This window comes from Pinus tabuliformis, chromosome 3_2 (assembly GCF_031772625.1).
Source record: "Pinus tabuliformis cultivar Carrire ecotype Pingquan chromosome 3_2, CPIR1, whole genome shotgun sequence".
Lineage (NCBI taxonomy): Eukaryota > Viridiplantae > Streptophyta > Pinopsida > Pinales > Pinaceae > Pinus > Pinus tabuliformis.
The window spans coordinates 211977419-211991710 of record NC_142302.1 but is presented as its reverse complement, the minus strand read 5'-3'; the positions used below and the strand labels follow the sequence as shown (position 1 = coordinate 211991710).

The 14292-nt window shown below is 36.2% G+C and overlaps 1 protein-coding gene across 1 annotated transcript; it reads left to right on the top strand.

Moving 5' to 3' along the window:
- Window positions 1-12344: 12344 nt before the first annotated feature.
- LOC149180497 (uncharacterized) lies at window positions 12345-13687 on the top strand. The gene is made up of 2 exons (XM_089413891.1): window positions 12345-12506; window positions 13277-13687. Exons 1-2 carry the CDS (start codon window positions 12345-12347, stop codon window positions 13685-13687), a joined length of 573 nt encoding a protein of 190 aa, XP_089270017.1.
- The last annotated feature ends 605 nt before the right edge of the window (window positions 13688-14292 follow it).

Genomic DNA, 14292 nt, shown 5'->3' with positions numbered 1-14292 from the left:
ATCTAGTGTAAGGTATTAAATAGAATTATAAATCAACATCTACATTGAAATCAATGCATATAGTGCATGTGATCAAATAGGATTAGAAATCAACAACTACATTGAAATTAATACATCTATTTTAGTGAAAATCTAAAATATTCATGACTTTCTAGATCTAACTTCTATGTCTATATTTTTCTCTGTGAGACTCTTTCTTCTTCCCTCTCTCTCTACCTTCCATTCTGTGTCTATCTACCTCCCCCTCTCCTTCTCTCTCTTCCCCTCCCTCTCTCCCCCGTCTCACTCTATCTGCCTCTCCCTAACTTTCTCTATCTTTCTCTTCTTTCCTCTCTCCCCCTGCCATCTATATTTATACCTCCCTCCATCTCTCCTTATTTGTCTCTCTATCTCAACCCCCCTAAACATAATTCACGCTCTGTCTCTCTCTCCCCATATCTATATATCTATCCATCTATCTCTCCCTCTTCCTTTACCTCTCTATATCTTCCCCTCCTCTCTCTCTCCCTCTCTCCATCTATATCTCTATCTCCCATCTATCCCTCTTCCTCCCTCCCTTTCTTTTCCTCTCTCTTCTACACCCTCCCATGCCCCATCTATATCTCTATCTCCCATTGTCTCTCCTTCTCACCCCAAAACATACTCTCTCTCTCTCCCTTGTCACTACCTTTCCACCTTTCTCTCTTTATTTCTTTATTTCCCTTCCAACTCCATATCTTGCTCCCCCTCTCTCTCTCCTTTCTCTCAAGTCCTCTCTTTTTCCTTCCTCTCTCTCCCCTTCTCTCCCACCTCCCTCCGTCTCTCCCCCCATCATACACACACTCTCTCTCCACCCTCCAACTCTGTCACAATCTCCCTCCCTCTCTCCTTCTCTCTCCCCCTCTCTCCCCCCTCCATATGTATGTCTCCCTGTCTCTCTCTTCCCCTTATTTCTCTATCTTTATCATCTCCTTTTCTCTCTTACCTCGTCTCCTCTCTCCCTCATTCCATCTTCATCTCTCCCTTGGCACACCCTCTTTCCCCCCTCCAAATCCATATTAAAATAAAATATTTGTAAAATATTTTTATTTTTAAATAAGTTATTTTTTTGGCATGTGGTATTGATCCATGGTATTGTAACAGTTAAAAGCCTAGATCCATAACATAATAATCAAACCATGGTAGTAGCCCATGGTATTATAATTTTCTTCCCTCCTCTCCCTTTCTATCTTTCTCTTGTGGGTATTGGCCCATGGTATTGTAAAAAAAACCTACATAAAAATTAATAATATCCATGGTAAATATTCATGATTATAAATCTTGTCATATTGTAAATATTAAGTTTTTATCCGCTTATTAATTACATTTATAGATGGAACACATTAATTGTTACAGATATATTGATTACATAAAATATAATATTACAATATTATATGTTACCCAATATATTGATTACATAAAATATTAATATTACAGTATTATATGTTATCCAATATTTATAACCACCCCCACCTAATCAATAGTGGCTAGGGGTGGGAGAAATACTAATTAAAATGTAATATTATTAAATTTTACCTAATATTTCAGGTCATAACCCACCTTAAATATTACATTCTACTCAATATTTCCCCTCACTCCTACTAATTTTATTGAACACCTTCCATTATATTGAGTTTACCTTCCTAGAACTGAAAACCTGAAATTTACTAAGTACAGTATCAGAAATCATACAACGGAAAACTTGAACGCCTCGAAATATAAATTTACTGGATTATTATTATTACAGAAAACCTAATTATTACAGGATATGTCCAATTGACTCATCTGCTTCCTTCGATCTCTTTTTAAATTGTATATATATCATTTTCAAAATTGAGTTTGTTAATATTAGCCAACATATTTTTTTATTTAATTAAATTTTTTAAAGTAACATTACACGTATCTTCACCATATACAATATATATTAGCGGACACATATATAGTAAAATGTAATTTTTTTTAATATCTTTTTTGATGTAATTTAGGTTACTATGACAACATCTCCTTCATATTTTTTAATAATTTTAATGTAACGTTACATTACAACATCTCCCTCATATAATATACTTTAAAACGCCTCTCGGCACAATTAATTTTCATATATTTAAATAAAATTATTATACATTAATATTACATCTCCATAACAAACATTAATAAAATAATTATACCATCATTTACGCTAATACGATAATGGTATATCCAAAGTCATTGTTTGAGCGATGGATCGTGTAAATGGAGGGAAGTCGGGGATAAAGCATGGGATTTGAGTAGGGGTGATTTTAGGGGCGAATGTTCGCCCTTTGGGGAAATTAAGGGGTTTTAAATTTTTAGTGGGCGAATATTTTGTATCATAGTACATTTTTACAAATCACCTCAAATAGCCCACCTTATTTTAAGGGAGAGGGTAAAAAAGGTAAATTTAGCCCTTGAAATTAGGAGTTACAACCTTCCATTCGCCCATTTTCAAGAATAGGTTTTATTTAAGTGAATCCTATGGGCCAAAGGCCCAAATACCATATTTATAAAAGAGGTATGGTAAATAAATAAAAATATAATAAATGAGAGGTATGGTAAATAAACAAAGCATTTTTTATATTTTCTCCATAAGTCACCTTATATACATGCAATGGTGTAAACAAATAAAAATATAAGTAAAGTGGAGGTATGGTAAATAAATAAAACGTCTTTTTATACTTACTCAAAATGTATGGTAAATAAATAAAAATATAAATAAACTAGACGCATGGTAAATAAATAAAACCTCTTTTTATATTTAGTCCATAACCCTCGAGGCTCAAGAAAGAGGTTTTATTTAAGTGAATCCTATGGGCCAAATACCATATTTGTAAAAGAGGTATGGTAAATTAATAAAAATATAAATAAGCGAGAGGTATGGTAAACAAATAAAACATTTTTTTATATTTACTCCATAAGTCACCTTGTATTTATGAATGGTATGGTAAATTAATGAAAATATAAATAAACGAGAGGTATGGTAAACAAATAAAACATTTTTTTATATTTACTCCATAAGTCACCTTATATTTATACTATGGGACAAATACCATGGACTAGATTGTTATTAATACCATGCAAAAAAACATTATTAACCCTAATATTAGTATTAATAAAAATAAAAATGGCACATGGTATTCACCAAAATGGCACATGGTATTGACCCATGGTATTCACTTGGAATGTGGTCTATTTAAATGGGGGAATTAAACCAGCATAGATCCATCTTTACTCTGGATCTACTAACCCCCGAGAGGTATCAAATATCGTGATATGCAAACTAGAATAGAGTGAAAAAATATTTGATCCGATCAAGAGTAAAAATGGATGTTGTAATTTAATGTATGTTAAACATTTTAGCTTGATTAAAATAAAAATAAAATAAAAATCAACTATTAATTTTATTAATTTTTATAAATTACTAATAGTAATTTTTAAGCTCCAGGTTCATGATAACCCATGGTACGGACCCATGGTATTCATGTGAGCATAGACTATTTAAAGGGGAAATTCTATCTTAGATCCATCTTAATTCTGGGTCTACCAAGTGCTCAGAGGGATAAATAGATTTCATCCCCCTAAGAGTGGTAGATGTGGAGTTAAGATGGATATAGGTTGGTTTTTATGATAATGAAGATATTAAATAGACTTAGGAAATTATATTGTAAAAACATCTTAAGGTGAATGGTTAAAACATAGACATTGGACAAGTATATTTGTATACTTTTGTTTTAAACTGAAACAAATCCAGGGCTAAAAGGAATGGATTGATTGCACTAGTCATCCTTCTATAACTTTCCAACATATGCTGGAGTAAACAGATTGTAATTTGGGTAATTTTTCTAATTGCAAACGGGAACATACTTGTGTATTGGCAGGGTGGTTACGAGGTCCCTAGAAGTGGAGTAAACAGATTGTAATTTGGGTAATTTTTCTAATTGCAAACAGGAACATACTTGTGTATTGGCAGGGTGGTTACGAGGTCCCTAGAAGTGATGAATTTGAATTTTTCTTGGTTTTATATATAGTATTAGGTTTTTTCTCATGCTTTCTGTGAATGGCACGTGTGAATTTTATCCTACACCTACTAGGTTATCGATATGTAATTTCGGTAATTTTGATTTCAAAAGATATTTTAAAGAAATGCAATGATTTCATTTGTGTATTCAATAAACACAAGATTTTATAATTGAGTAAAATATTCGCCATGCCTGGTGAGAGATTCACCAAAAAATTATATATACATATCATATTATTGATAAAATCGCCTTCCATTTTTCCTATATACCATGGAGATTCGCCCATTTATTATACATGTAAATTTAGGGGGGTTCTTAAAATTTTCCTTGGATTTGAGACGGCACCGGAGGTGGAAGTAGAGCGCGCATGTTCCCCATTCTCTCATTCTTTTAATTATTTATAGTAATGTATTTTTTATTATCACAATTTTTTACTATATAGCAAGCTAGTTTAGATTTATTTTAAATCTAGATTTATCAAAATTTTGAAATATATTTTTGTTTATTTACATTTAAAAAAAATTGATTCCTCTTAATTTTTAGTAAATCTAGATTTATGATAGATGTAGAGTGATTTTATCTTTATTATTAATAGGAGTTGTTTTTAGTGTGATTTTTTGGATTTTTTGGTGGGTTTTTACGGTCAAATTTTTCTAAATTCCGGTAGCAATTTATTGAAAACACAAGCTTGATGGATAATCCCTGCAAAATCAAAGTGTTCTAGGGTTTTTTTCAGGGTGCTGAATCCAAATAGGCAGTTAAAAAACAAGTTTAAATAACACAAATCAAGATTTCACTTCAAATTTTTTTGCTGGATTTTGGAAAATTCAAAAAATCGCACTAAAGATAACTCTTTATTAATGTATTTTATTTAATATTTTAAATAAATAATAATGTTAACCAAAAAATTTCAAACTATTTTTACATTTTTTAAATTTTATTTTCCATGATATATACATTATATGCAAAATGAAACTCTAATTAATTTTCATTTTTTTTTCAAATATCTATCAAATATAGTACTAGACAAAATGATGAACACACATAGAAGTAAAATGCATACTTCATCTTACACTTGAAAAGCTAAATTGTATGGAATTTTATACTTTTAAATAAACTATTTTAAAGAAGAATAAGGTTGTCAAAACCACCAATGGTAAATTCACTAATTTACCTCAATTTTATTTTAATTATTAATTTCATTTTTTAATTTATGTAATTTGACCAAATCAAAATGTTTAAGAGGACATTACAACATCTCTTCCATATTGGGCTGGAAAGGGCCTCTTGGTGCAATCAATTTATTGAAGTGCACATTTCTATTATATTCATTGGTAATTTTATTTTTTTATTTTTTTTATTTAAATTAAAAGCAAAAGATTTATTAACTTGACAACAACTTAAAAAAAATGGAGAGATCCTATTTAGTAGTTAAATTTATGCTCATTTTGAAAAGTAGTGATATGGTAGCACCCCTTCTTTGGTGTCATAATCTGTCAAAAAAAAATTAAAACCAACCTCAAATCAAAAATGTGTTAACAATAACATCATTTTTTATTTTCTTAGATTAAAATTAAAACCACATTGTAACTTTTTAGTTTAGCAATTCATGCAACCAGGATCTTGAAATCAATCTCCAAATCTAAAAGTGGTGATGTGAATAACACATGATAAATAATAATTTTGACAACTTGTATAGTTAAAACCAAAATCTATATGATGATGATGATGGTTAACGTCCATTGAGACCAAATTGGTCTATCGGACCTATAATTTTCTTAGTTTTTAATTATCTGGCTCCTCATCTTTCTTGGCGAGATTGGTGTTGTAGCTTTCTTTTTTTTCCCTACGGTCTTCCAACTTCCTTTATCTTGCATCTCCTTCATCTCTTATGGTTCTTGGGACATTGGTGTCTTAGCTTCGCAATCTATTGTGTTCGTTCTTTTGAAGATAGTTGGAGAAGAAGTTTGGTCTAGGAGATCTGTTTCGCTGTTAAGTGAAGATTTATTTTGTGCAGTATTCGAATCCTCATAATTGTTGATTTTTTGGGCAGGGCTTTCTCCTTGCTTGTCTTGAGAGTTGTTTCTTTCTTGCCCGATTTCTTGTGATTCAGAGTTTTCTCTAGAGTATTCTTCTTTGATGGCAGTGTAATGTTCTTTTTGTGCTCTTTCCTACCATGTAGATCTGTGGTGGTTTTTTCTAGCAAAATTTTTCTCGAAGGCTTTTGGGCAATTTTTTGTTAGATGGCCTGTCTCAAAGCAGGATCAACATCTGAAGAGGACACTTTCATAATCGAGTTTCTGGTTCCACACATAGTCTTTACTTGTTAGGTTTATTTCAGCTAGGAATCCAACGCTGAAGTCCATTTCCACACAGATGCGTGCATAGGTGGTTCTGACATATTCCTCTGTTTCTGGGCACCTGCAATAAAATTTCCCAATTGCATTTTCGATGGCTTTTAGCGAAGAGAGATTCCAGAGATGCAAGGGTAGGCTTGGCAATCTCACCCAAATTAGTGCTAAGGTTATATATATATATATATATATATATATATATATATATATATATATATATATATATATCACTCTAAAGTTTATTTATTTTTTCATACTTAAAATTACAATATTTTGGAAAACAACACCTCTAGAGTTTATTTATTTTTTCATACTTAAAATTACAATATTTTGGAAAACAACACCCAAAATCCTAATAACACTGCAAAATATTATTTTAAAAATAAATAAATAAATAAAAATCAAACAAACTAAAAAATTCAAAAAAGAGAAAGAAACCTCAAATGAATCACCACAAACACCTGATTTTCTTTTTAAATAAAAATTATATTCCTTAAATAAAAAAATATAATAATAAAAAAATTAAGAAAAAAAATAAATCTAATTATTATAAAAGTTTAAGATTATATATATATAGGAGGTAGAGTAGGCAGCGACAAGGTGATTTGTTAAGGCATTCTAATGTGAAAAGGTCACCAATTCAAAATTTTGTGGACAAAAATCCATTCATGCTAAAGGTTGGTGTGGCCTTGATCAGGTGAGATATCCAAGTGATTTTAATGGATTAGATGCCCCTAGATCACAGCTACTCAAGCCACAGGTTAGGTGTGTCACTCATCTTAGAACTAACATTATGAGTTTCGAGAACAAGGGAATGTGGATATGAGTGTCTGAAAGAGTTAGAAGTTGTTTTTTACACGAAATGTCAAATTGGAAGCGCATATATATATATATATATATATATATATATATATATCGAGACAATGATGCATTTTAAATGTTATTTCAAACAAATTGGATTCAATCCAGGACCAACTCTTCTCTTATTATATGTTGAAATAGTTATATAGTATTTCTACTAGAGGCGATAACATATAGTACTAACTAATGTTTTTTTGACAATTGTTGAAAGATAGAAAAATATGAACAAAAGGCAAGGACCGTGCTACAATGAAATCTTATTGCAATATTGCTTCCTTGAGCCTTACAAATCATGAGACCTATGTTCAAGTTAAAGACCTTGTCTGATTATGCCAACTTGAATGCCTCTTAAATAAAGAAATAGATCGTGATTTTCGACCTTGAAATTTGAGGTTGTTTTGGTACAATTCCTTCATATTTCTTCTTGATCACTTTTTCTTGCTATAAACAACCTTAATCAATATGAAGCAATTTTTTTATAGTTTGAAATATGTGTCTACAAGGGACTAGCATCAACTACACGACTTAATGTATTATTTCCTTCATGATCCTTGAAACTATTCAAAATATCACATTTATCTTTACCACTAATATCCTTGGTGTATGCCATGTTCTTGTTTTAATCCAAGAGAATCTGCTCAAGAAAATCTAACTCATACCATGCATTTGAAAATAATGTAGAGGTCATTCAACAACATTTAAGCCATTTATGATATTGGGTTTTGCGGTTCGATACCTGGAGCGCTACCATGAAACCCTAGCCTTCTGCCTGCGCTTCGGTGCCTCTGCGCCCTCGATCCCTCTGCCTTGCGACTCGCAGCTTTGGGCCCCCTACCCTACTGCGTCGTTCCCCTACCCTACTGCGTCGTTCTTGAGCTTCACCTTTTGAGATACTGTGATTCTGTGTGGTTTGTTTGCTGCTGGGAGGGGCTAGTAAGCCGGGTTTGCCCCCATGGAGGTCCCGGGCTCGCCCCAGGCAGGCCCTCTCCCCCCCCTCCACCTTCATTTGCCGAAGCCTTCTCTTGGCTCTTAGGCAGCTTGCCGCAGAAGAAAAAGAGTGAAGCAACCAAGTTTGTCAAGAGGCTCAAAGACATTCCTGAAATCCCCCTGTCGCCTGAGACCCTGATTCAAGTCACCCTCTCCTTGGCTAAGCGGGCTCTCGTTGGCCAGTTCATCGTTCTATGGCCCTCTCCTAAGTCCACCGAGAACTGGGTCAATAGGAACTGGGCTCCTCTGATCAAGAATTGCATCACTTCTTACTTCTTAGGAAGAGGGTTTTTCCTCTTCGAATTCACCTGAAAGGACGACAAGGATCTGATCTTCCAGAATGGCCCCTATTTCATGGGTCCCCAAGGCCTTTATCTCAACAGATGGACGCCGGATTTCGACCTTGTAGTCGATGTTCCCACGGCTGTCCCGGTGTGGGTTAGACTCCCAAACCTCCCAGTGCATTGTTGGAATTGGGACTCGTTGAAGCACATTGGCAACGCCCTCTGAAAATTCATAGATCAGAAAAACAACGAAGATCGATATGACTATGCTTGAATATACGTAGAAGTAGATCTAGAGGTGGGTCTTCTGGAAGCCATCAATATCAAAGTAGGAAGTTGGACTCACTTGCAAAAGCTAGACTACGAGCAGTTGCCTTTCAAATGCCGAAAATGCCATGTCTACGGTCACTTCGCCAGAGCATGTCCATACAATGTTGAACCTAGATAAGGGTAAAGAAGAAGGCTGGAGCTAGGTCAAGCGCACCAGGAAAACCTAAAAGCAAGTTGGTCCAAATGGAAGAGGTCCCCAGCAAGCCCCTCCTCAGCAAACCCCTCCCAGAATGGACCAAGAAAATAAATTTTCCCCTCTAAGCTCACAAATAGAGGAAACACAAGAAGCAGACAATCAAAAATCAACCCCCCCCCAACTAAAGGTTCACCCTCTTCTCCTAAGTGGGTAAGTCTTGCTGAGAGTTCCAAAGGAAACATTGTCGAAGTTGAGGAAGTTGAGCAAGAATCTGATGGCTTGGAGGAAGAAGGTGAAATAGGAGAATCCCAAGCTTCGATAAGGAGATCCACAAGAGGCCGCAAAATAGATCGAGAAAAAAGAGAGCAGGAAAGTTTCAAAGATAAGCTCCAACGTAGCCAACCAACCTTTGAGAAGCTATTAGCATCAAAACCAAAGATGGTGAGAAACCAACCCCAAGGCTCCAAGGGAGCCAACCAGAAATACAAATGATGAAGATTGTCTCCTAGAACTGTAGAGGTATGGGGAGCAGAACCAAAGAAGAAGCCATCAGAAGTTTAATAAGAACAGAAGCTCCTAACATACTTCTCAACCAAGAGACCAAACTAGAAGATTTTGTCTTCCTTCAGGCAAGTAAGAAACTCTGGAACAAATGTGAGGCGAAAGAAATCTCAGTCTGAGGGGCTTCTGGGGGGCTGGGCACTCTCTCGAACGCTAGAAAATTCTCAGTCATTTCTGAGACCCTCAACACTCACTGGTTGTTCTTAAAATTGCAGCATTTAGACTCAAAAGAGATTATTAGTCTCTTCGATGTGTATGTCCCTGTGAACGCTAGGGAAAAAAAGGCCTGCTGGGAATCCATAAGAAGCCAAGCAGACCTTGTCAATCTTGAGAATATTATCATTGCAAGAGATCTAAACCTCACTCTCTTATCAGCAGACAAAAGAGGAGGCAGCATAGTTTGAGATCCGGCAAGGGAATGGGTAGAGGACCTTATGCAGGACTGGGACCTGTTGGACATCAATCCAATCTCTGGTAAGTACACTTGGACTAATAAAAGAATTGGACTAGCCACATTGCTGCCAGGTTGGACAGATTCTTTCTCCAAAGCTCTTTTCTTCTGCTTGGATTAGAGGCTAGAGTTCACATTCTCCCATGCAGTACTTCTGATCATAAACCCATCAAGCTGGAACTAGTGTTTCACCTTAACCTCGGACCAATTCCCTTCATATTTAGCCCGCTCTGGGCTAAGGAATCGGACTACATGCAACTAGTCAAGGGCATCTGGATGCAGCCGGTCAAAGGCTCCCCTTTTTTGTCTGCGAGGAGAAGCTCAGAAGAGTGAAAAGGGATTTGAAAATCTGTGCTAAATCTCTACCCGATCCAGCCATTGAAAGGAAAAATTTCCAATGCACTCGGAAATTCACCATCTCCAAGCTGAAATAGCTGACATAACAAAAGAGATCCTAGATAAAGAAGCCTAGCTCCAGCAAAACTATCACAAGGCTTGTCTAGCTGAGGAAGAGTACTGGAGACTTAAGTCACGTAGTCTTTGGCTTAAAGCAGGAGACAGGAACTCTTCCTTCTTTCACAAACAAGCTCAAGCAAGGAAATGTACCAATTCCATTTCCGAAATCAAAGATGGCACTACCATTTACAAGGATAATGCAAGCATCAAAAAAGAAGCCTACCTTCACTTTAAAAACCTGTATAGTGAAGATATAAATATGGATCAAAACTTTGATACGATGGACGTTGTCCCCTCCTTGATTACTGCTCAAATGAATCATCTTCTTGAAGCTAAATTCACCAAGAACGAAGTCAAGGATGCCCTCTTTGCTATGGACCCAGACAAAGCCCTGGGCCGGATGGATTCTCAGCCAGATTCCTCCAAACTTGCCAGTTGATTGTGGAAAAAGATATTTACAAAATGGTTCTTAAGTCCCAAGTCTGCCAGAAAATCGGAGGGAGTACAAACTCTACTTTTCTTGCTTTCATCCCCAAAGAGAAAGGAGCCAACTCCTTCAACAGGTTTCACCCGATTTCACTCTGTAATATTGGTTACAAACTGATTACCAAAGTCATCGCTAATAGACTGAATCTCATCCTCCCCAAAATCATACCGGAAATTCAAGGAGGATTCACTTAAGGTAGACAGATAGTGGACAATCTCATGCTGGTCCAAGAGGCAATCCACTCAAGCCTAAGTCGTAATGAAAAAGGTATGGTTGTCAAACTTGATTTAACTAATGCATTCGATAGAGTTAGGTATAGTTTTTTGCTGAAAGTCTTACAAAAGCTTGGATTTGGGGAGAAATATATAAACTGGATTCGGGCTTGCATTTCGGAGCCTTGGATTGCTCCATTAATAAATGGCAGAGCTGCTGATTTTTTCAAAGCCACTAGAGGGCTCAGGGAGGGGTGCCCTCTCTCACCCCTTCTTTTTGTTCTTCAAGCTTCTATTCTCGGTTTTTATTTAGACAAAAAAATGATGGAACAGGAAATCACTGGGCTTTGCATAGCAAGAGGTGTTAAAAACATAAATCATGCCCTCTTTGCGGATGACACCTTGTTATTGGGAACTACTTCTGTACTTATTGCCGCCATATTTAAAGGAGTTCTGGACGAGTTTTGTATGGTTTCGGGAAGCAGTATAAACAATGGAAAATGCCATGTCTATTGCTGGAACACCACTTCCAGCTTGCTCAACTCCATTTCCAAAACCTTCGGTTTCGCTGCCTCCTCAAATTGGACTTCCTTCAAGTACTTAGGCCTCCCTATATTTCTCAAAAGAGCCTATAACAGAGATTGGATCCCTCAATTGGAGAAATTTAAGAACAAATTGCTTGCTTGGGACTTTTCCTGGCTTAACATTGCTGGTAAGTCTGTTCTTATCAAATCAGTCCTTAATAGTCTTCCCTTATTTCAGTTTTCTGTCCTTCTTCTCCCACTGCATTATCATAAAAATGGATGAGATCATTCGAAAAAAAATTGGAAAGGGGGAAAACAGAATGAGAATAAGATTCCGCTAGTCAACTGGGAAACCATCTCTAAACCGTTGTTGGAAGGAGGCTTGAATTTCAAAAATCTTGGCTATCATAATATTTCCATGGGAGCTAAACTTATCTGGAGAATTATTGCACCTAATCCTGGCTGGGCGCAATTAGATCTTTGGAAAAAATACTTCAAAGGCCAGCGCTCCCGTTGTCTAGATCACCCTCTGACGCATCCAAATACACCCTTCCTAAAGCTCTGTATCAAAGCCTGTCCTTTTATCAATGCTCATGCCTACTGGATTCCCGGTAATGGAAAAAGGATCAACCTTTGGACAGATAGAATAATGAACCACGAGCTACTGGGAGACTATCGCTCACTTCAAGCGATGCGCAGATGGACGAATGAGGCTGGTTTGCGTTCCCTATGGGACATTTCCGTCTGGCAGGATTCACGATGGGTTGGCTGGAATATTGAAACACCTCCATATTTGGTTATGGAGCGTGAGGTCTTACTCTCCAAGCTCTAAGGATTGGCTCCAACACTAATTCGAAAACGGGACTCAAGAGGTTGGGGTGTGCATGCTGGTGGATACACCGTTGCCCAAGGATATGCCAAGCTGTGTGAACACCCTCATGTGGCCACAAATCCAGAGCCGTGGAAAGGGATATGGCATTATCCCTCCTTGCCAAAAATCGATTTCTTCAACTGGCTGTTATGCCACTCCAAAATCTTGACAGATGATAATCTTCAGAAGCGAGGCTTCCATGGCCCTTCAAGGTGCAGTCTTTGTAAGGTAAACCAGGAAAGTGTTCACATCTGATGCTTGAATGTACCTTCACATTGCAGATCTGGACCGAGCTGCTGGGAACTTTTAGTTTCAGCTTCGATTTTCCCTCCTTCATTCCTGATTTTTTTTATAAATGGCTGCAAAGGTTTCCTGACCCTCCTCCAAAAAACAAAATCCCTAAAATAATCTATTGGCAGGTTTAGCTTGAGCGAAATAAAAGGATCTTCTGAAACTGCAAACAGAATGCCAAGCTTGTGGTAGTTAAAATAAAATGTCAGTTAAAAGAGTGTCTGAGAGACCATAAAGATGATTTAAATCTCAGCCAGCAAGATATAAATTGGGGCTCTTCTCTCGATCTTCAGTTCCAAAAAATTACAAAGACTATCTCCCTCCCAAAAGAATGGAAAATAAGGGCTACAGCAAAAGAGTTCCAAGGATGGATTGCAAACCACCAAAGACACTTTCTATTTTTTGATGGGGCTGCAAAGGGCAATCCTAGAAGCGCTGGTGCTGGAGGAGTCATATTGAATCCAAATGGATTTAGGATCCACAGTTTTGCCTGGGGTTTGGGCATCGCTTCTAGCATCCAAGATGAGGCTTTGGCTCTTTTCCAAGGCCTCAATATTTTGAAAGTGTTGAACATCAAGGAGGCTAATGTTATTGGGGACTCTCAGGTTATCATTAACACTATGGTGACACATTCTAAGCCAACAGAGCTAAGGCTTGCAAGGCTGATCCACAGAATTACAGACCTTGGAGACTCATTCCAGAATTTGCATTTCTACCACGTATTGAGAGTCAATAATGAGGAGGCAGACATTGAAGCTAACAAAGCAGCCCTTCTTACAGCTGGAGCCCTGCTCAGAGGCGGACAGGAAATATGGGAACCAATTCCTTAATTTAGAGAGTTGTCATGTTTTATTGCCTACTGTTAAATCAGTTTGTATGTATCCACAATATTGGGAAAATTTCTGAAATTGACTGCATAGTAGCAGCTAAAAAGAGATGTGAACTAAGCATAAATGCCACGACCTTGCAAGGTTGTGCGGTACTTCTGGATTTAGACTCTCCTTTTGTAATCCGCTCTTTGGCATTAAGGCCAAGTATCTAATATATCCACTACCCATTTCTGTAAAAAACAACATTTAAGCCATTTATCTTTAAAATCAAGCAAGTGTGATCCATAAGTAGCACAATGAAAATACTACTTTTATAAGTCAAAAGACCAAACCTTACCTTGGTTTTAAAATAATGGCACCAAAATTTATATAACCTACTTGTTTATCTCACTAATAAAAACATGAAAAAGCTTGGTAGGTTATATATATATATATATATATATATATATATAATGCTCTTCATTCATAAAATATTTTTAAAGCTCTTCAGCTTTTGGAGAGGGATTAAAGTAAAGGAATATGAGTTACATGGATTTTTCATAAATTCATAAATACTAATTTTATTAATAATTACCATAATTTATATTTAAAAAAATTATCATATT

Excerpts from the sequence above, each read along its gene's own strand:
- LOC149180497 (XM_089413891.1), top strand. The coding sequence starts at position 12,345 with ATGAACCACGAGCTACTGGGAGACTATCGCTCACTTCAAGCGATGCGC. Across the intron at positions 12,507-13,276 it reads ATTTGGTTATGGAGCGTGAG|GGCAATCCTAGAAGCGCTGG; the intron begins GTCTTACTCTCC and ends GGGGCTGCAAAG.